Source organism: Diceros bicornis, chromosome 6, assembly GCF_020826845.1.
Source record: "Diceros bicornis minor isolate mBicDic1 chromosome 6, mDicBic1.mat.cur, whole genome shotgun sequence".
In the NCBI taxonomy this organism is placed as follows: domain Eukaryota; kingdom Metazoa; phylum Chordata; class Mammalia; order Perissodactyla; family Rhinocerotidae; genus Diceros; species Diceros bicornis.
This window is the reverse complement of record NC_080745.1, coordinates 87,717,276-87,739,902: the sequence shown is the minus strand read 5'-3', so window position 1 is coordinate 87,739,902 and position 22,627 is coordinate 87,717,276. Positions and strand designations below refer to the sequence as shown.

Below are 22,627 nucleotides of genomic sequence, written 5' to 3'. Positions count from 1 at the left end.
TACAACGCACTTGTTTTCCTTTGTGGATTCCCTTGGCAATGTTTCGGTGGAGTGTAAAAATAGCACATGATGCCTTAAAATAAATGGCTGGGTGGAATGCCTGTGTGCATCAGTTGCGTGCTGTCACATATGTTCAAATTCTCCATGTTGTTCACTCTTCAAAAGAATGACTTCGATGAGTGGCTCACTGCGGCCGCCACACAACAGCTCGTCAATTATGTGGAAGAGGCCTCCGTGCCTTTGGCCCCTGGTGAGGAAGGACCAGGGTGGGGCAGTGGAGCGTGTTCAAAGGGGCGAAGGCCTGGGTGAGCCCATGTGGATCCTGAACCCCACCTCATCCTAAATGTCTCCCCCAGAAGAGCTGCAAAGCCAGACCCCGCACAGGCTCGCAGCTGTCTGGGAGCCCAGACAGAGGCTGGCAGATTCTTCTCTGACCCTAGAAGCCTCTCCCCGGCTGGCAGGGCAGGAAACCAGAGACGAGAGCCACTCGCAGGGCTCGCTGCAGCGTTGCCGCCCTGGGAATGTTGCTCCTGAGGAGCTTAAAATGACGTAAAATACTGACCGTGGACACTCAGCTGGGCAGCATGCTGGCTTCAGGCCGTGGCCCTTCGCAAGGGTCCAGAATCAGGATGGTCAATGGTGGCAAGTCTTGGGTCCAAATTAAATTTCATCTGAATCCCAAATTATTTTTTGAAGTTATGTATTCTGTGTTTCCCCCCCATTTTTCACTACGATTGTCCACATACCTGAAACTGAATTTTAAATTCTCCTATCTTCAATGAAATTTCCTGCCTCTTACTCTTCATATAGCAGCAGCCGATTTTCTCCTCTATAAACCAACAGAACCCACCGGAATCCTAAAACAACTACCATTTTCTACTTAAGCCTGGACTGTTTTTTTTCAAAATTCCCCTTTGGTTTAGCAACTGCATAGAAAACTTACTTAATGCAGTATACCAGACGGTTTTTATACCTGACAGTAATATGCAGAAATCTTCTTCTGCCTTCCCTGGTGGTAAGAAATGTTTAAGGTCGTAGAAGACCCAGGGACCTTGGGAAATGAAGTTGTTGGTGGTGATGTCTCTAAGAATTAGCTGGCTTGATTCTCTGAGCTTTCTATATGCATTGTGTGGTTTCGCGTTTTAACAAGGGTATAATTATGATCCATGATCATGCCGCGCTGTGTTAACAGTCCTCCTGGTGCTTGGTGGTTAGGAAGGAAAAGGCAGAAATTCGTGGGAAAGGGGTGGAGGTAGCCGCAGCGGGAGAGGCCGGCATACGGGATGGCACCGGAGGCGTCTTGCAGACCCAGCGCTCTGTGTACAAATGCAGGATTTACTTCGTGCACCGGGCTGGCTCTATCTGTTAATTGGAGAACTTTCTGTAACATTTCATTGGGATTTTTCTTGTGCCTGTACCCTTTAAAGTGGGCTCCTTTGGGAAGAATGGAAACTGTATATTCTTGGCTTCCTTCCTGCCTGGTGTTGAGAAAGAAAGAGGCTCATTCTCAGACATGGCTGAAGCCCACACCCTGCTCTGCCCACTGCACAGGGGTTAAGTTCAGGTAATAGCCAGGGAGTTTGGGCCCAAGAGTCAGGGCTTCTGAAAGGCTCCATGAGAGTCTATAAAGAACAAACAGGACCCTAATCACAGAAGGCCTCCAAGATTTACATGATTCCGATGAGAAGCCTGACAGGGGCCCCCCGTTTACAAAAAGCACAGAGTCTGCTTCCTGCATTGGCCGTGCTGGGGGCCGGCTTCTCCTGAGACCCTCCGCGGGGCTTGTGGACAGGAAGCAGACCCAGCCGAGCCAGGCCGCAGCCTCTGACCTGGGTCAGCGCAGTAACAAAGACAAGGCCAGCCTGCCGCTCAAGGGAACAGGACGGTTGCTGAAGGAGGATTAAAAGGTACGTTGGATCTTGGACAAATCAGGGCTACGGGCTTTGGAGGCGGGGGTTTTGTCAACAAATGAACTTGGCCCTATTTTAAGCCATGTTATGTACCAGGACTTCCTGTTTTTCCAAAGAAACCTCTTGTTTTGGTTTTTGTGATGATGGATTTATTGAAACATTTGCTATTCAAAATGACCCAAGTTGTTTTCCAACCAAAAAGTAAAACTGGAGATTGCTGTGGCCCAGAGAGGTGACACAAAAACACGCAGCAAGAGCATCATTCCCCCAGGACTGCTCATTCAGGAATATTTTGGCCTCGGTGGCTGATCAGTGAATGAACAAAGAGCTAGTTGCCAGTCAGGGTCCTTGACGATTTCATAGCCCAGTGTTGGCCTCTTGTTTAGAGGAAGGTGGGGGCTGGTCAGAGGACAATTGAAAGGGGTTTTTTGTTGTTCCTCTGGGCTAAGTTAAGCCATGTGTGTCTCTCTTTCTAGGAGTGTTGGTCTGGCCAATCAGAGCCACGTAAATCCCACTCACTTCCTGCCGACCTTTTGACACCGACAGATGTTTTTTCTTACAAGTGTCATTAAGCCTCTCTACTCGCTGACCTCATCAAATTGTATGGAGGCCATTTTCATAAGTTTTGTTTCTAAAGATCTGTTTAACCCTTCCTGAATTCCCCTCTGAGAATAGGATCACCCTGCCTCCTGTTTCTGCCTGTCTCTCTTCTCCCCCTTGGACCTGGTAGGGGGAGCCCAGCACACCCCAGGTTCCACAGAGCCGGGAGGATCCACAGCTAGAAGCTACCCTGTGCCCCGTGAACTAAGGGAAGCAGTAGCTTCCACAGAAAGATGTAACTGAGACTCACAAACCGAGAATGCAGTGAAGGACCCAACTCATCACTGTGGGAGAGAACCTTCCAGAATCTGCAGGCCTTGCGTGTGGATATATGTCATGATCACAGCTCGTCAAACATTGGAGGCCGCGGACGTGACTGGGAGGCAGGTCCCCAGTGGGTACACCTCATGGGACCTGTGTGACGAGCCATTGCCCCCGTGGGGTTGGGAGCCATCAAGTTGGAGGTCCTAAGCCTGTGGAAGTTCTATGGGGTGTAGACATCCAGCATCCAAAGAGAGCAGACCACCATCTGACCAGGTGCTGTCTCTGTTCTGGAGACAGGAAGACAACGTTGGTATTTTAGCCTTTACGTGAAACTAGCACACAGAGTATAGCCAGGAGACAAGCAAATTACTCGAGGGAATGGGTTTTGAGCCGTCATCCTGCCCCCCTGGGGCCCTGGGTTGTGATGTTATCTTAAAGGATTTGGGCTTTGTCTGGGCTCACTCTTCTTAACCTGTCTGGGGTGGGGGTTACACTTCAGTCCTGCGAGCACCTGGGATGTCGGGGACTAACCCGAAGCCTCGCCCAGAGCAGGTCTGATAACTGAGGTGGGGGACTGTGCTGGGTGTGTTCTTCTCCTCAGTGTAGACGTTTTATTTACTGAATCAGCGCAGCCAAAGGTGTTTGCAGGCTATCTGTGGACATGTTGGGTGAGTTAACGCTGGGAAAGCACTTAGAATAGTGCCTGCCCCACATGAAGCTCTGTGAGTGTTGGCTATTGTTAAAGTCATACAGGTGGGAAAACACATTCCAGCCACTAGGAACCATACGGAGAGCTCCCTTCCCTCCCATAGTCCCGCTTCCCAGAGGGAGCCCCTGCCAATCGTTGGGTACGTTTCTACCTGGACTTTGTTTTTTTAATGAGTTTACAAACCAGTTTTTCTTTCCTTGTTTGCCTGATCTGTTTCTTTGCTGACTTATGTGGGTATTTCCTTGCTTAGGTCTGAGGAGCTCTGCCTCTGGGGGTGCTAGTTGTGGTTCAGGGACTGTGGGCATGGCTCAGTGAGGTGTAGCTGTCACATTTCTAACCTGGCTGGTGTGGCTCAAGCTGGCTCCTGGTCTTGCAGATTTTTGCATCAATAACACCTCTGCAGAGCTGCTGGAGGTGACACGGGTCCTAGGGGATGAGAAGAAGTTACAGCTAGGAGGGGCCTGGATTTGTTGAGTCTCAGGTTCTCTTATCTGTGAGGGTAGTAGTTTGGATTTGGTGACTTCTCAAGTCTCAGAATGTTCCAGAAATGCCCTGGTTCCAAGAAACTGTCTAGGGCCAAACAAGCATGTGTGTACGTGTGTGTGTGTGTGTGTGTGTGTGCATGCATGCATCCACAGCTACGCTCCATGTGTTTTCTGTCCCGTTGGGTTCTAGGTGGGCTTGCTGGTATCTCAGAGCTCCCATCTGTCGTTTCATGTCACGGGAAAGGCTGTTCTTGTACTCAGAGATTCTGCAGACTGCCTTTCATGTTACCTGCATCCTTTTTCCCCTGATTTGGAGAGCTCAACTTTAATAGTAGCTGCAGTTCGAGGACCATAAGAAAACAAGAGGGCCTGTTTATCCAGTGAATGCAGAGGGTGGCCCAGAAGGCTGCATTCTTAATGTGGGCCCCATCTCTGCTCTTCTTAATGTCCCCAGATTTATGGGTGTGCATGAGTCAGAGTGGAGACCCCAGGGTGCCTTAGTTAGCTCTGTGCATGTTGAATGCAACCCTGGAATTTATTTTAAGCGTCTGCGGTAAGTGAAAATCACAGCAGACTTTCCGTTCTACAGGGCTGTGAGCATTGCTGATGTGCAGAGAATAGAGTTCACCGCGGAGTTTACAGAACTGGATATATCACAGACCTCGCGTCAGCGTGGGCAGCAGAGGATTTATAGCATTTTGGTGGCTTTTTGTTAGCATTCTCTGTCCTGTAGGTAATATAAACTTGGTGCCATCGCAGTACAAATGTATTATTGTTTTTATCTTTCCTGTTGAACTGTACTATATCAGCGATCATAGTAAATTTGATAGATTGGGTAAGGGGTTGTATTAATTGTCTATTGCTGTGTGACAGATTGCCTCAAAATTTAGAGCCTTAAAATAACAAAACTTTATCTCAGGGTTTCCCCGGGTCAGGGATCCAACACAGCTTAACTGGGTGCCCTGGCTAGGGTTTCTCGTGATGTTGCAGTCAGATGTCGGCCAGGGTTGCCAACTCATCTGAAGGCTCAACTGGGGGAGGGTCCTCTTCCAAGGCCACTTTCCTGCTTGTTGGCTGGATTTGGTTCCTCGCTGGCTGTTGATCAGAGGCCACCCTCAGTTCCTTGCCACGTGGGCCTCTCCGTAAAGCAGCTTACGGCTGCTTCCCTAGAGAGAGTGAGAGAGGATGTCCAAGACAGAAGCCACAGTCTGATCTCAGCAACAACATCCCATCACCTGCCTGTTGTTAGAATCGAGTTGTTAGAAGCAGAGTTTACACAGGGCATGAATACCAGGAGGGGGCATCACTGGGGGCCATGTGTATTGATTCTTTCTCTGGCTTCCACGGCAAGGATGGAATCTGCCCCAAGCCTCTTCGGAAGGGCCATGGCTCTGAAAATCCCCCAAGGACCCCTGACAACTCACACCCCCTCCCCGCTGTTCCATACGCATGCCTTCCGCTGGCTCCCCTATGCCACCAGTGGGTTGCTATAGAGAGCTGATATGTCACCAGGATCCTGGGTCTGGATAGGTCATTGAGACCTGTCCCTGCAGCCTTCACTGGGGTCCTGTGCAGAATCGGATCCTGTGCTGGGCCCCTGGTTGCTCATGTTGCCAGGCATAAAAGGCATCACTGGCCAGTACCCCTGCCCCACAGGTGGGGAAGCCTCTCGGTTCCCTGTGTGTGAGTCAGGAAGTGTGTCTCTTCCTCTCCAAATGAAGTTGCCCTTTCCTCTCTCCTCTCTTCCCACATCTGCAGACCTTCCTACCCCCGCTGGCCCCCAGGCCAACCCCAATCTTATATAAGCCAAGAAGGGGTCCTGGGGCGTGGGGTGGCATTAGATCTCCCCTCCCCCAGGAGAAGTGTCTGAGATGCTCACCCAGCCCTTGCCTGAGGTGCTGTCTCTGAAGCCCAGAGGTGTCTAACCTCAGACCTTTCAAAAACCAACACCCATCAACCTCTCCCCGTCTCCCCTGTGAGGTGGAGCCTGTGGTTTTCCAGAGGCCTTGGGGTCTGGATCTGGTGCAGCACGTACAAGACTTGGAGGGGGCGGGCTGTGGCCCTGTCCATCGTGAGCCTGAGGGAGGCACCTCGGCGGGGCAGAGCACCTTCCTTGCAAGGCAGAGCAAGGAAGGTGCTCTGCCCTATTGGGTGACACCAGGAGCCGCTGAGGCCACCAGGTGTGCAGAGGCTGGACTGCAAAAGACCAGCGCTCGTCCTGAGCCTCTTGCCTGTGTCTTCTTGCTATCTGAAGATGGGAGGGGTGCTTGCAATTCGAAGGATGAAAAGGAGTCGTTTTGAACCTACTCCATTTGCTAGCCATGTCTGAGTGCCAGCAGCACACAGGATCCAGTGCCTGGAGGTGAGGGAGCCCCAGTCCTGGAGAGGCTGACTCCCAGCTGAACCCCAGAAACCTGGGTGTCCGCTGCCCCCACCCTTCAACTCTGAGGTTCGGTGATGACTGCAGTGGCATCATTTATCATGGTTGAACTTATTCGGAAGTTGTTAATTTTGAAGAAATACTTGGGTCAGCAATTGCATGCTGCGTTATGTGTGTACTTTCATTCCGAGGGAGTAATTTGAGGATGGACCAGGGAGAATGCTTTTCCAGTCAGAAATGGCTTCCATTCAGAATTTCCTAAGACTTTGGAAGTGTGGAGATGTACAAGACTGCCCCAGTGCCATATTAATAGAGGTGATGGGAGTCACGGTGTCCTGCCTGAGTCCGGAATCCCTGCCCCTGAAGCAGAAACACTGTGTACAGAGTCCAGATCCCTAACGGAGCCTGGCCCAGAGTAGACCGTTGTCCCTCAGGCGTGGTGCTTGGGGGCACAGCCGAGTCATCTGTTGGCTGTCAAATCCCAAGGGGCCGTGTGGATTCCTGGGCAGGTTCCCACCTCCTCAGAAGTGAGGTCTGCCAAGTGCCTGACCGAGGAACAAGACGGGCAGTGTGGGACCACCCTTTCCCCCACCCTTGGCATCAGGGTGGAGAAATCTGCCAGGTGGTGTTAACACAGAGGACAGTGGTAGTGTGTTTAAAACAATGAATTCCCGTTGGGGAGCAGAGCACAGTTTAAAGGAAAGTAAGGTTAGGACGTTTCTCTCTTTGTGTCTCTCCCCTGAAAACAGGGGTCTTGGCCTTTCAGGAGGCTGCTCCTCATTGGTTGTGGGAGTTTGGCCCTCAGCCCCTTCCATCACCAGTCAGGCCCCGTTCTGATGCCCGGCTTAGCAGCCACTGGGGCATAGCCTGTGGGCATGTCCGTATTTGTTGAGTTTTCAGGCATGAGGCTAGACTCAGGTTGGCTTGGCGCTTTGTAATAAAGCCAGGATTCTTGACAAATGCCTACCCTGTAGGGATTGCCGCTTCACCACCGCCAGGCTTCCTGCCAAGGAGGCCATGAGCTTCCCTCATCATCATCGGTGTAAGACCCCAGAGGGGTTTTATGGGGTGGTCGTCCCCAATATCATCAGTAGGCGTGGATTAGTTTGCTAGGGCTGCCATAACAAAGTACCACCAACTGGGTGGCTTCAACAACAGAAATTTATTGTCACGCAGTTCTGGAGGCCAGAAGTCTGAGATCAAGGTGTCAGGCTTGGTTTCTACTGAGGGTTGGGAAGGAAGGGTCTATTCTAGGCCTCTCTTCTTGGCTTGTAGATGGCTGTCTTCACAGGGTCTTCTGTCCATATCTCTGTGTCCAGGTTTCTCCTTTTAATAAGGACTCCAGTCATACTGGATTAGGACCCATCCTAACGAGCTCAGTTTAACTTGATCATCTCTCTCAAGACCCTGTCTCCAAATAAGGTCACTGAGGTACCTCGGTGCCTAGGACTTCAACATAATTTGGGGGGAGACATAATTGGATCCATAACAACACAGTTACACTCAATGTGACTGTGGGCATTTGGTTGGAAATGTGTGTTAAGCCCTTTGGGGTCTTCCTTATGTTGACAATGAGCCTATAGATGTGCGCTTGGGGCTGGCTGCAGCAGGAAGCAGAGTGCTGCAAGGCGTGGGCGCTCAGGACCCTGCCTTTCCCAGAGCATCATCTTGTGCTGTTTTCACGTCTTGTCTGGTCTGGGAACATAAATATAGTGTCCACATATCCTGACTCCTCAGAGCCTCCTTCCCTTGTCTATTCTTTGTCTCACGGGGGCTCCAGTGTGTACAGCATCCCCATAAATTAGCTCAGAGCAGATTTTTAAATGGCCATCACCTTGTCAAGAGTTCTTTAAGAGGATTTCACGTGAAATTAGGATCCTTGGCATTAGAACACAGCGAGCTATAATTATCTAAACAGGTGATTGTGTTCACGTGAACCCCACCCACCCTCGCCATCCCAGTGTTTGCCCTGTTCTCGAAAAACCCAGTTAATTATGACAAGGATTCACACCCCTAGAAAATTCTCATGGGGAGCATTGCTGCCTCCTCTCTCCTGTTCTTGCAACCTCTCTACACCAAGGGGTATTTTAGCCATAGCCCAGAACACTTTGGGCTACAATAAATGTAAAAAGGGCATTGTTTACCCTCCAAAGACTTGCAGCTGCTGTAAAACAGGTGAAATAATTCAAAAAGACCGTTTAACTCCAGGAATAACCTAAAACAGAGAAACACAAGGAGCTGGTTATAACACACTCCCTTCTTTTCTTCTTGCGTTTGGTCAGCAAAGATGAATTTGTGTGACACAGGAGTGTCACCTGCTTCTCCTCCCCCATCCGACTGGGAGCTGACCGCCTTCCCTTGGTTGCCATCATGGATACACACAGAGCCTGCCTCCCCTTGGGGTTCCGTTACACTCCCCGTCCTCCACAGTAAAGCTGTGTTTAGCAAAATGAATAGCAGCACGCTCTTCCATTTCATGTTGTTAAATAGCTACATATAAGATTAAGGTTTTCCTTATTATGACTCAGGTTGAAAAGATAAGATCTAGGAAGAACTGCTTTTCAATCGAGGGACTTTCTGGAGTTAGGGATGTCTGGTTCCAACTTAACATTTCCTTAAAACTCTTGCGTGAGAACGGGATGCTGTGTGGGCTTGTGATGCCTCCACGGGTACAGCCCAGTGGCTTTCCTGGTACAGAAACGTTATGATGGAATTTGGATATTTGTAAAGATCCAGACTCAGAATATCTGTCGTGATAAAACCAGACAATCTACTCTGTTCCCGAGTTGGCTTTCCTGCATGTCTGCCTTTGTGCAAGCGACACCTCACTTGAAATAAAGGACAGGCCACTCCCGGGCACGTGAAACACCCCTGTCCCATGGCATGCCCTAAAGTGTTGGCCCCTCGGATGTGGGAAGTGATGAGCTGAGCTGTGTGGGGGCCTTGCCCAGGGTACTAATAAGCTCGCTTTCCTGGCCACACTGGCCAGCACACATCAGGCTGGGCTCCAGGTTTTGAGCAGGTTGCTCGGAAGTCTTTATTGGGTTTGGTCCTTGACTGGCTACTCTCTGACCCATCGCACTGGACTTGGGAGGCTGCATCCCTACTCCTTCAGGCAGGCTGTGCGGGTTTGGAGTGAGCTCTTCCACTGTTTGTGTTTGAGATAATCTTTCCAGACACTCACCTTCTGAAAACAGACAGAGGACTCCATCCATCCATGCTTCACATTGATAACTTTATCTCCACCGAACCAGCTGGAATCCCCTCTCCTGTCAGCCTCTGACCTGGGCCTTGCCTGTTGGCCTCTCTCAGCCTCCTCTTGGCCACCAGGTGGCCCACATGCCTGGCTGGGTTGTCCACCCTGAAGTGGGCTGTACAGAGTACCCTCCTCCAGGAGGTCAAAGCAAATCCCACGTGATGTGGTTTGGAACAAGATGAGGAGGGGTTGTGATGTCAGAAGCAGAGCAAGAAGAAGGGTGGAGAGACTCGTCCAGGAGGTTTCCTGGAGTAGGTGGAATCAGAGCTCCGGTGGGACACCTGGGATCTCTATGTGTGGGTTCCTTCCAAAGGCATCACCTGCCAAGTCAGGCCAAGGGTAAGCCGCACTGCCCAGTGGCATCTGTTGCTCTGCCAACCTTGGCTTTGAAATGGTGGTAAGAGAGGATGCTGGTCCCACAGAGGTGTGGGGATTGGATGGGGTGTGTGTGTTCCCTACTTCAGCGTCAGTGGACCAAACCAGCCCCTTTTCCTTCTCTAACCCAAACCATTCGGGTGCCCTGCAGGTGTGGAGAAGGGAGCTGATTTCCTGCATCAGTGCATCGGCTTCTTAGAACCTGGTGATCGAAGAGACTGGAGAGGTAGGCTCTCCCTCTGCTGTGGTCAGTCTGGCAGGTAGAGGCCAGCGGCCATGAAGATGCAAAGGGCCGGGTTGAGGGGCCCAGAGAGAAGGCCCTGCTTCCAGGCTGGCAGCTGTTAGCCAGCATCAGTTCCTGAATAAGCTTGGAAAAATCTGCTTTTTTCCGCCTCCCTCTCCAAATTAATGTCTACTGAAAAGGTGGTCTATTCTGAGGTCATCCATGTTTCACAACAAATGGAACCCTGGGGGTTGAGGAGGATTGAGCAATCACCAATCAATCAGGTGTGTGTGGTGCCCCAGAAGCTGGGGTTTGTAATGGAAACCCTGACAGGCCTTTGCCCAGTCCCATCTCAGTTTTTTCCTCTTCTTGTAAATGACGTCTCTGCCAAGTTGTTTTCATCTTTCATCCCTGTGGCTCATTCCTCGTTGATGTATCTTTAAACAAGAATTACGGGCATAATGGAAAATCATTCTTCAGGGTGGCCCAGGGCTCTTCCTGGATCCAAGGCCCCAAGCCCAGGGCAGGGGGCCGCCCTGTTCCAGGACCTGCCTTTCCAGGGCCTGAACCTCAGCTGCCCGCCCAGGAGCTACAGCCAACAGCAGGGCCTGCTGCTGTGTTCCTCTGCCCTGGCCGGTCATGTTCCTAAATCTAAACATCTGTTGCTTTAAGGGTGATTGGAGGTATCTTCTGTCCCTTTTGCGTCCTGAGCTTGAGGGAAAATGCAGTGTGTCGTCCTGAAACCATCTCAGACCTCTCCTTCTGGAGTTACCTGGTCTCATTTTCTCCAGGTTCTTGTCGAGTCCAAGTTGGAATTGAAATGAGCAAGGCGACTCTCGGCAAAGCAGCTCAGGTCTCTGCTGCCTTGGGAAGGCCGTGCAGCGCGTGTAGTGCCCTCTGCCGGCCGAAGGGCCCCGTCGCTGGGCGCCAGGCCTCCTCTGGGTGGGCCTGTGCAGGGAAGGGCTGGAAGGAGAGGAGGTTGGCCCCACACAGGTGGTTTCTGCTGGCATTTTGTGTGAGCCGCGACTGCAGAGAGCACACCCTTACACATGGATTCTGGACCACACGGTGTCAAGAGGCAAATGGGCTGGAATCTCACAAGGGCAGCAAAGCAGTTGTGTCCCCCGAGGAAGGTGGACACTCCAAGAAGGCAGTCCGAGGAGTCAGGACCTCCTAGTGGCAAGAAATCAAGAGGCAGACGTCTTCAAAATCTAACATTAAGATGCTTAAAAATTTAAGATCTCATCATTGTGGTTTGATAACCAACTAGTTCCTGTAATGTCTATTAGACATTTAAATACAAGTGCAATTCATGTATATTCGAAAAAGCTACATAATGCAAAGCTGTCTTGAATATGTTAAATCTTCTCTACTCCCCATCCTACCCTATTCCTTAGACTATTTTAAAAGTTTAGCACAAGTTAAGCGTATAACTTCCAGATGACTGTCTCATGGTGGCTCCTGCCTTGGTTGACCCCCAGGTCCCAGCCCTTGGAGGCCATCAGTTATCCGCACCGGACCACAGCAAATGCACATGGTGCATAGTCATATCCCGGGCTGCAGGCGCCACCCTCGGGGGACGTTTGGGGCACTGGAGTGGCCACCCCAAAAGCCTCACCGTGGCCGAGGCCCCTCTGCAGGCATTTCGTGAGAACTTTCCGAGGTTCTGGATACTTCCTCTGTATGGTGTTCACTTTTACCTGCTGAGATATAAACATTCTACAGTAATTTCTTGTACTCAGTGTGTCACCAAAGATGAGTTGTCTGGTCAGGATAGCACTTCCTCTGTCCACGTTGAACTTGAGGTTGCTAATCCCTTCACCCTGTTCAACCAAATGTCTCGGCTACAGATCAAAATTGTCATGCCAGAGGAGGAAAGAGTCAGAAAATTGGGAAAGGAAAAATTAATCTCTGTTTCTGTGATTCCTCAGTCTCAACATAATGGGAATAAAATGTTGTTTTACACCCCTTAATTTGAAAGTTTGCTTATTTGCTTTTATTTTTTCATTTCGTTTGCTTTTATTTTTAAAAAATACTTTATTAAAATGAATATATTTTTAAAGCATATTTGTAAGTCAAGCGCTTTAAAAATGTGTGAATATTCTTAACACAGGAGTGTCCCCTCTTCAGCATAGGAAGACCAACACTTAATTTTCATTATGACACAAGTAAAACAACCAATTAGAAGATCATGAATTGTTTCTGTTCAAGTCCTCTGTTCTTGACTATAGCTTTTAGCAAGTGAAAATATTTAGAATTCTTGAGTTTTGCATTTAACACCAGGAAATGTATTTTCATGTGCTAACGACCATAAACCAAGCAGGACCATTCATTCAGCATTGTTGGCCAAGGAGAGATGGTCTCAGCGGAAGCAGCAAGCAGCGTGGTTTTCACATCTGCTCCCTCCTCGTGGCAGGCAGCCTCTGACCTCACAGGACGCTCCTACAGACTCCACAGGACGCTCCCTTCAGCACCGGGAGCCCGCGGGCTAAAAGACTTGCTTTCTGTGTTTCTGCGACATTACAAGCTCTATGTAGATAGATTATATGAACTTCACTTTTCATTTCTTTATCTCCTTCAAAGCCCCAAAGAATATTTTGGTGAGAGTTAGATGGAAAGAATAAAACCACAGGCACACAATTCCTTTGCCTCACATCCAAATTGTAAAAAGCTCTGAAAACTTGAATTCTTTTGTAACCATTTGGTGGCAGATTTTGACCTGGCCTGAGTTGTTGAGAGGATATTTTTTATATTCTGTATGTTAATCCAGCTGGGTGAGCATGCTCTTCTGTCCTGGAGCAGAAATTGTAATGGTTGTTAGGGGATCCATCATAATGGTGTAAGCACCATATTGCCTTTTTAAAATAAAATGCATCTGAATTCTGAAGCACGCCTGGCCCCTAGGTGCTGGAAAAGGGTGGTGCACCCGGGCTAGCCACACTTGAGCTGTCTCTGCACTTCTGTCCAGGAAGCCTGCCCGTGTTGCATCAGCCCCAGGGGATCAGAGGGTGGGGCCCCTGGAATAGATTGAGGGCCTGTGACCAGGGAGTGACCTTGTCACCTGTGGTTGGGCTGCTGGGCATTCCCTGGGGAAAGATGAGTAGCTCTGCTCCCTCGTCTTGCCAAACAGTGGACAGATCTGGCTCCAGGACCAGAGTGAATCTTCAGTGTATGTTGAAGGATCCTGCTGGTTACCCTGGAGCATGTGGGGGCTGTGAGAGTGGGAGACTTTCCTGTACACCTTTTGTGCTACTTGATGTCTGAACCTTGTGTTTGATCTTTCCAAAAATAGAAAAACTAGATTTACCAAAAGCTATTGAGTAAATAATCAGCGAGCAATAGTAGCTTGGACATAGACAAAATTGACTTCAGTAAGCTCATTTCCCACAGTCGATCTTCCCCAAAAGCTTCATTTCTTAAAATCGAATTTTCATAATTTTGTTAATTGTGGTATTACGTCAACCGTTTAACTAAAAGCTAAGCCAGGGTTTCTCCCACTGATCCCTGGCCACTGTAGAACATTTATTAGAGCTGGATTTTAATTGGTTCTTCAGATATATTTTACAAAACAAAACCTAGATCACCTGTTCAGAGGGTTCTACCCAGCTATCTTCCTAAGAAAGGAACATGTTGTTCACGTTTGGCTTCTGAAGATTTGGGAAGAGGTTCTTTGGGATAGCCTGAAGACCCGGAGCTTTATTTGGGATTAGATGAAGAGCCAGAGAGGGTTTTCTGGGCAGTCATCATTGGTGGGCCAGCGTTTTCAAGGCACTGTAAATGGGCTGACTCTGCAGGTATGCTGGGTGGCACCCCACCTGCAGGAGCCTGTGCTACAGGTGCTCTGTGTTGCCTTACTTAGCCTAGACGGGTGCTGCCCTGCTGGGTCACTCACAGGTTGGTAAATGAGCCTGTTGACACATCAAGAGAGCCTTGTAGGCTGTGGTGAAGGAGCCCTGAGGAGTGATTTCGTTCCCTTAGGCATCCCAGGCTCGGAAAGGCGTGAGATATTGTGCACCAGTGCTGCCCGGGGTGCAGGGGCCTTTTTACTTGCGTTGGATCATCTCAACCTCTCCAATGTAAAACCTAACCACCTTGCAGGTTTAACAATGAAATGCATTCTGAGGCCTCCAGGGGTTCAGTCAGAGAACTCCGGCAGGACTTGCTTAACTACAGTAATATTAATTCATTACCGTATTGCAAAACTTGGTCTCTCTTTATTATCACAATGTTTAAGTAGATTTCCTTAAAAGAATTGAAGGCAGTCATTATGTTTAACTGGTTTTAGAAGAATTTTCATTTTGAAAGACATCATTGAAGACATCACTTTGTGTACATTCCTTCGTCTGCCTGATCTTTATAAAGTCTAGGAACTAGAATAAAGAAACTGAGGGCATCTTAGAGACTTATTTGAGAGTTTAAGAACGTAAATTACTGATTACTGGGTTTCTGCACACTACAGTGGTTTGGTCCTGGCAGGCGGGGCTGCTGATGGTCATTTAGTGAAGTTAATCTGCCAGGGGTTTAGACCCTGAGAGATGGGGGGAACCTCCTGTTTTTCTTGCCTTGGCTCTTCGGTGTTTCTGTTTTGTGTTTGATATCCAAGCGAGTGGTTGTAAATGAGGTGTTCTTCCTCCTTTTTGTTCCCTTTTTTTTTTTTCCAATCTCATGTTTCTCTTAGAAACGCACATGGAACACACCTTCCACACCTGTAGCTTCTTTCTAGTGGTACCCGGGAATCTCCAAGTGGCAGCTTTCCCCTTCTGCAGTCAGTTGAAGCCCCTGACACCAAACTTGCAGCCCTCGTCTCTTCTCAAGCTAATAAAACATTAGGAAGACCTTTCTGTGGTTTGTCCTGTGATTTCAGTATCTCTCTTTTTGGGGAGAAGGTGGTGTCTTTTCTTGTAAGGTTTGGCATTGGTAGGCTGTTCCTACTTATGAAAATACCTGACTTTTGACCTTTCTTGAGTTTCGCTGAGGCTGACCTCCCAGCCTGAGCCAGGGCAGTGCTAGTCCAGGGCGTATGGGCGGTTCTCGGAGGCCTGCTGCTTGGCACCAGATGTTTTCATGGGTGTTCTCATCTGATCCTCACAGCCACTTTGGAACATCAGTAACATAATCCCCATTCTACAAACAAGAGCCTGCCTCTGGAACAGCTTGTCCAAGGTCATTCTGCAAGTGGGTTCTAGAACTCTCTTCCCACCCACAACACCACCACCATGGTTTGAACTTTGACAGTTTTAGCAAAAGTGGGACAGGGGAACACATCCCCCTCCTTGTTTTTCTTCTCTATGTGTACATTTATGTATTTGTTGTTAAACATCGACTAGATGGTGTCGACTGGTGATAGTGGTGATAAATTCAGTGGCAAAAAAATTCATGCTTGGGGCCGGCCCGGTGGCGCAAGCGGTTAAGTGCGCGCGCTCCGCTGCGGCGGCCCGGGGTTCGCTGGTTCGGATCCTGGGCGCGCGCCGACGCACTGCTTGGTAAGCCATGCTGTGGCGGCGTCCCATATAAAGTGGAGGAAGATAGGCACAGATGTTAGCCCAGGGCCGTCTTCCTCAGCAAAAAAAGAGGAGGATTGGCTGATGTTAGCTCAGGGCTGATCTCCTCACAAAAAAAAAAAAAAAAAAAAAAATTCATGCTTTATGAGTGGAGCCTGCTATAAAGTAAAGGCAGAGGTTCGCTTTCATAGCAGGCACCGCCAGTGGAGCCCAGCGCCAGTGTAGATGGTGAGGTGCTGGCATTAGTCGTGTGGACACTTAACTGGAGACCGCTGCTCACAGCTCAGCTCTGAGGGGGGCGTGCCCCACTCGTGAGGAAGAGGGTTATGTTAAGTCCTTGTAAATAGCTTGCTCCTTGGGAGGGCGAAGGAGGGAAATGTCACATTTCATACATGCTTCAAAAGAGATCTTGGGGAGAAGGGATTGAGGCTACAGGAATCAGTGGTCAGTCACAGCCATGAAGTCCAGAGCAGACTCGGCCTGGTGGCCTTGCGAGTCTACGTTCACTGTCAACATGGCTGGTCTGAAACTGGGTGGGTGCCGGAAGTGGAGGGGACCCCAGAGCTGGAGGGTCCCCACAGAAGGACCAGCCATAAAGAGTACCTCTCCCCCAGCCCCCGCAAAAAAGCCTGACTCGGAAGTCATTGCTTTTTTTTTTTTAATAAAGGACGCAGACAGTTTATGTAAGCTGATGCCTGATCTCTCCTTTGATTGTATAATCGAGATTCTACTTATCAATTTTTCAGGAAGCCATCTAATTATACAAATTAAAATTCAAAGGAAAAGCAAAAAGAATGATTACTCCTCACTTGGGAATTGGAGGAGGAGGGTGTGAGATCAGATGATGCTGCTGTCATTTTTCATCTCCAAGGCACTTCGCAAATAGTAACTAATTAATCCTCTCGCCCCTCGGCTAACGTGGGGTCTGCCTTCTCTCCAGAGTCGAGGAGGGGCCAGACCGCAGTTGATGGTCAGAGCTCGGGACCCAAGCAACGGCCGAGCTCTGGGCCAGCCTCTGAGCGTCTCTCACCGGCACAAACGCTCGGGTCCAGATGCCTCGTGGCCCCTCTATTACTCTCATCTCAAGCTTGCCAGTTAGGGGAACCCCTCTCCACTTTCATGGTTGCCTTGCATAAAGCCCAGCAAAAGTGAGGCCAGAATTTTAAAAATGTGTCCACTACATCTGCGTCCCCCCGGACCTTCCACGCACTGACCCGGCTTCTTCAGACGACCTTCGTCTCCTCACCCGATATGGTCATTCCAGGTTTGAGAAGGGTTTGGTATCTCTTGGATGTTACATTAATTAATTTATGTGATTAGAAATTGTGCTTTTTCCTAACTCTTTTTAAAATAAAAAAAATCGCATAATTATTGCCATAAATCTTGGGGGTGCGTTTTCAGCCTCATTGCTGGGAAATTAGTCATTAACTTCCAGGAAGTTGCCTACCTTTTCATAGTCAGACCTGCAGTCTGACCTTTGATAAAGTAACTCCCAGCGTTTTGCATAATTGATGACCATACATAATAATCCTCATTATTAACCCTGGAGCCTCGCTTTTGTCTCCTATTCCCCCCATTTGCTGGATAACTGAGAACAACTTTTTCTGTGGGTGTGTGTATGTGTGTATATTGTGTTGTGAAAATAAGACTGCATCAGTGAGTCAAAAACTAGGACATTGGGGTTGCAGATAATGATTTGTGGCCTCAACTGGTTCATTGGATGAGCAGGAAATGAGGGTCAGAGCCTTCCAGAACAGCCCAGACTTCCTCCACCAGCAGGCTGGGCAGCAGCTCCCCATTCCCCAGGTGGCATTTGGGTTTCCCTCTGGAGAGTCCCACATACCCCAACCCAAATGGGAGACCCTTCCTCTTCTCTTCCTTCATGTGCCTTGCCTCTTCCTGGAATACCATGGGCACGCTCGGACAGGTGTAGCCACAGTTGCTGCTGCCCAGGGTGAAGTGCAGCGGCCTGGACATTGCCCTGGCCCATGCTGTCTGTGGCTCCCTCCAGGTGCGAGGAAGGCTCAGGAAGATGGCACTGGGCAAGCCTTGGTTAGGTGGTGCGTGGATTCCTGCTCCCGTTCTCGTGCAGTGGGGTGAGGGGCTTGTGTTGTGCTGAGCAGTGGCTCTGACTCTTGACCCTCGAAGGGCAGTTTGGGAAAGTTTTATAAACCGCCAGGCGGAAGGCCTTGAGAGAGTCACGTAGCCACAGCTGGGCGGCTGCATCTTAGTGCACGTGCAACTGGGACCGGCTCCCTTGGTGGTCTGCATTGGTCCGGGAGCCTGCCCCCATGTGGCTCTGCCTCTCTGTGGTTCCCAGAGATACAGGGCAGGCCCCACTGGCTGTCGCTTGGTCTCTGGCACTGGAGTACGAATTGTTACAATTCGGGTTGGTCGGTAATTGGTGTTTACAGCCCTGAAGTTAAAAGCAAGAGATCCAGATGCTGCCGTTTACAGCTTTCAGACACAAATGACAGTTGTCTTGTGCGTGTTGCTTGCTTCCTGTTACATGACAGAAGGCAGGAGATTGGTACAATGCCCTTGGAGCAACCCCATCGCCCAGGGTTTGAGAGAGAAGAGCAGGCGCAGAGGGCAGGTCCCCTTGTAGTAAGTGGCAGCGAAGTCCTGAATGACCTGTTGTCCTGTGCCCCAGGGTGTCCAGAGAGTAAGGATTCTTTTCTCCTTGTTTCAGGGTTCATAGTGGCGTAATGCCCGCAGACTCCTGCGAGTTCCCCTAAGTTCTTAGAGGACCGCTTTGCCTTTTGAATCAGAGAGTTGCAAAGTTCGATAAAGAATGGCCCTTGTGGATAAGCACAAAGTCAAGCGACAGCGATTGGACAGAATTTGTGAAGGTAAGAGCCAGCGTGATTGGCGGTTTTTAACCGAAGACGCGTAGTCCCGCCCTCGAATCCTCGACCCGCTCACCTGTGGACCAGCTCACCTGTACTGGTTCCCTAGTCAGACTGTGTGTTCCACAGCCCCACCCTCCACCCAGAGGCCCCTCCAACCCGAGCACCTCTCCACGTCATGCACCCTGTGTCAGTGTCCTTGGCCCATGGCCGGTAGGCCTGACCTTCAAGTGGAACAAGGCCCGGCTCCTGGCTAGAGTGGGGTCTAGGAGGAAAGCTGGGGTGGGGGAGGAGGCCCGGAGGTCCATTTCTTCCACATGCCTAAGATCATTTTGCATATGAAAGACGCTGTATATTGGGACCATCTTTTTTTATTTCCTGAAGTTTCCGGACTTTATCTGTTTCGAATTAAGATATTTACAGCGATGAATTCCAAGATATTCCTGACGAGCCCAGCGTTGCCCCTTGTGATGTGTTCACATCACTGGTATCTTTGAAAATGTCTGGAAGTGGTTTATTCATGAAAGGAAAAATAAACATAATTAAAATCTAATGGAAACCTGGGGATGAAACTCTGAAATGTTGATTAAGCACCATCCTCTCCTAATTAGGGAGTGGTGAGAACTCCAGAGCGTGTGGACCTGGGCCTGGAGTTAGTGCTCCTTGCCAGGCAGTGTCTGAGCTGCTGGCCCTCCGTGCTGCCAAGCTGGGCTCAGCTCAGCTCGGTGACTGGTAACTTCTCTGCAGGGCTTGTCAGAGGTCATGGAAGGGAGCTGCCAGGGAGGGTGGACCCAGCAGCCCCCTCTGACCCCTGCATGTGCTCACACACTGGTTGGCCTGCTAACTCGGGGACAGGAAAACGTATCCCACAGCTGTCCATATGGAATTGTTTGTCCTTTAAGTAGATGTGGCCCAAGCCACATGGGGTGGAGGCATCCAAGATGTGTTCTGCTGTGTGACTGCATGCCCCACGAGAGCACCAAGCTGCAAGAGCGCACTGGCTGCCGCGTCCGGGGCTCTGATGCAGGGTAAGGGGTTTGTGATTTAAGGATTTTTATTTTTGATATTTAAAATCTTTCAAACCTATAGAAAGATTGATAGAATAGTGCAACCAACTGGTATTCCCTTCAACTGTATTTACCAGCTGATAACATTTGCTATCATTTGCTTTCTTTCTAAAGATACATAGGTAGAGATATACCTGTGCACGGGCGTGTGTGTGTGTGTATGGACAGATGGATGGGTGAACTTTCCCATCTGAAAGCCAGTCATAGATGCAGCAGTTTACTCATAAGTACCTATGGCATGTATCTCCAATTAGGACCCTTTCCTATGTAACCACAACACCATAATCACCCCCAGGGACTCGAACCTCATTACTGTATTATCTAACGTAGAATGCAGACTCACATTTCCCCCGCACATCGGTTTTTAGCTGGTTTGTTTGCCTGTGCAGACACCAATCAAGGGACACACATTGTGTTAGTTGTCATGTCTCTTTGGTCTCCTTAGTTTAAAATAATCCCCTGGCTTTCTTGACTTTCAGAAGCATTGCCATCATTGAAGAGCCCAGGCCAGTTGGTTGGCACAGTGTCCCACAATCTGGGTTCAGCTGATTTTTGTGGCGATTTTTAAAATTTCCTTTTGACCTCCAATGGAAAGGTGCTTCATTTTAGGTTACTGAGAAAATCCTAGTGGATCAACTTTCCAATGTTAGTACTATGAATGCCTATGAGGCTGATTCCACCCCTCCAACCCTAGTACTTACCTAGAGGAACCACAACAGATAAGAATGGGATTGAAGAGCCAGTGGCCTTTCCTCTCTGCTTCCAGGGCTGTCAGTGAGGGCAAAACCACTGGTGATTCTTTAAGACTGTCTCTCCCAAGCCATGGTTCACCAACCTCCCACCCCTTCTGTGTAACAGAAACTTCAGTATGTATCATCTTTATCCATCAACGGTGTTCCTGAGACAGTTGTAGTGATATATATTTTAATTTCTCGATAGCCATTATCAAGATAGACACGTGAAACGAGGTTACTCAGGTGTAACTTATAATCCGTGATCCCAGATATTCATTTGGTGTCCTGTTAGAATAACAGCTGTTCCAAGGTGCTCCATTGGTGCTCCTCATATTTATAAGCTCCTTTAGCACATTCTGTAGGTCAGGACAGGTGGTGACCAGTACCCAGGTGCTACCAGCGAGGCCGGGAGCTGGCGGTGATTTGCACCCAGGAGCTCAGGCAGTCTGCTGTTCTATATTTGGGCTTTCCCTCACATCAGCTCTGTGGATTCGATCATTTCTTCCTCCTGAAGGCCTCGCATATCTACATCCCTGGCTTTGGATTCTCACTAGTCTCCGTTCTGTAAACCTGAACTAACTGCTCTCGAATGTTCTACTTGGAAATCCAGAGAGCCCAGCAAACTATTCTCTCCTTCCCACGGCCTGTACCCTACCCCAAGGACCTCCTGTATCGCTCATTGTTTTTGGTTTTATGATTAAAAGTGTGGAGGTGCCCTGCCCTGCTATAGCCACTCTGGGCTTGTCGGAACTTTCTCTTCTTGCCCTTGGTCTCTGGGAACACAGATTCCTTCCAATTCTTCCCTCTGGCCTGCTGCACAGCCTCAGTGCAAACCCCAGCTGTGGAATCCCGTCCCAGACAAGCCTTCTGACACGCTCCAGGGTCCCACTTTCTCCCTCTCCCTCTCTTGAAGGAACCCTTGTGCTCCAACTGAGCCAGTGGTGGAATGATCCCTGCACAGTTACTGCTCCCAGAACCCCCCCTACCTGCCTTCCAAGGCCTTTTCAGCCGCTTCCTCCTTGACATCTTCCACACCAGTCTTCAGGGCTTACTCCTCCTGAGCCCCAGTGCCCTTGTGACTCACTCCTAGCTGCTCTCCCCTCTGTGCCCTCCAAGTCGAAACCAAGGGAACATGGGATGGAGCTTCATCATCTCCTTGTATGCCCAGATCCTGACTCAGGCTGCACCTTCGCCCCCCAAGGGGATGTTTCTGCTTGAGATTTAAGCACAGTACAGAGTATATAGCTTTGCTTCTCATCAGCCAAAGTCTTTCGGACTCCATCCAAATTGGTTGAAATAATGGTCTTTCAAGCTGACTTAAAAGCCAGATTTTAAATTTTTTTTTAAAGCAACCCTTCTATGTTGATATTTATAATTTGTTCTCTGTTCCTTCTTGATGCCTAATATCAAACAATCCTAGAGTGCTCTTGTGTAAGAATTATTACGGAGCAGGGTCTGCTAACAGAGACTCGTCAGAACTAGATTGCAGTCTCCTCTTTTTCATGTATAATTTAGGTCTTGGTTTTTTCCCTCCGTTTAGTTTACTGGCATAATTGACATATTGCATTTGTGAATTGCACCCATCAGAGAGTTTTATATGTTACTGCGTCATGGAAGTGCTGGTTTGATTTGCCCCAAATATTTGTTGGTCAGAGAACAGAGCTTGCTATCACTCAGCGTTGCAAAAGTAACCCAGAAAAGCACTTTCCAGAGCCCTGGGTTTGTGGAACTGTAATATCCCACAATGGCTTTGCTGATGACTTTTGTTAGAACATCTTACTGTGGGTAATAATAGAAGAAGTCAATAAACACCATCCTTTCCTATGGCTATTGAGAAGGTAATTTGAAAAGAGTAGATATTTCATTTTACTTCATTTTGTTCAAATATCTTAGACACTTGGAAAAATGGTCCTGGGGATTTTATCAGCCGAGCTAAGTCCCCTTCATAACATAACTCAGGAGAAGACCTTTCCTCTGCAGAAAAAAAAGAAATGATAGGAACCTCCTTTTAAATTTTATTTATTTATTTTTTTTACCCCAAAGGTCTAGTAGATAGTTGTATGTCATAGCTGAACATCCTTCTAGTTGCTGTATGTGGGACACGGCCTCAGCATGGCCGGAGAAGCAGCGCGTCGGTTCGCGCCCGGGATCTGAACCAGGGCCGCCAGCAGCGGAGTGCGTTCACCTAACCGCTAAGCCACGGGGCCGGCCCTAGGAACCTCCTTTTAAATAAACAATTGTATTCAAGATTCCTTACTTGTGGGATGTTCTCAT

At 49.1% G+C, this 22,627-nt stretch overlaps 1 protein-coding gene across 5 annotated transcripts in view; it reads left to right on the top strand.

Moving 5' to 3' along the window:
- CTBP2 (C-terminal binding protein 2) overlaps positions 1–22,627 on the top strand; it is a 163,880-nt gene that overhangs the window by 91,492 nt on the left and 49,761 nt on the right. For all 5 annotated transcript variants that reach the window (XM_058544251.1, XM_058544249.1, XM_058544254.1 and 2 more), the window contains one exon: positions 18,396–18,555. In XM_058544251.1, coding sequence (XP_058400234.1) covers positions 18,498–18,555 — 58 coding nt within the window. In that variant the 5' untranslated portion in view covers positions 18,396–18,497. The remainder of the gene's footprint in view (positions 1–18,395; positions 18,556–22,627) is intronic.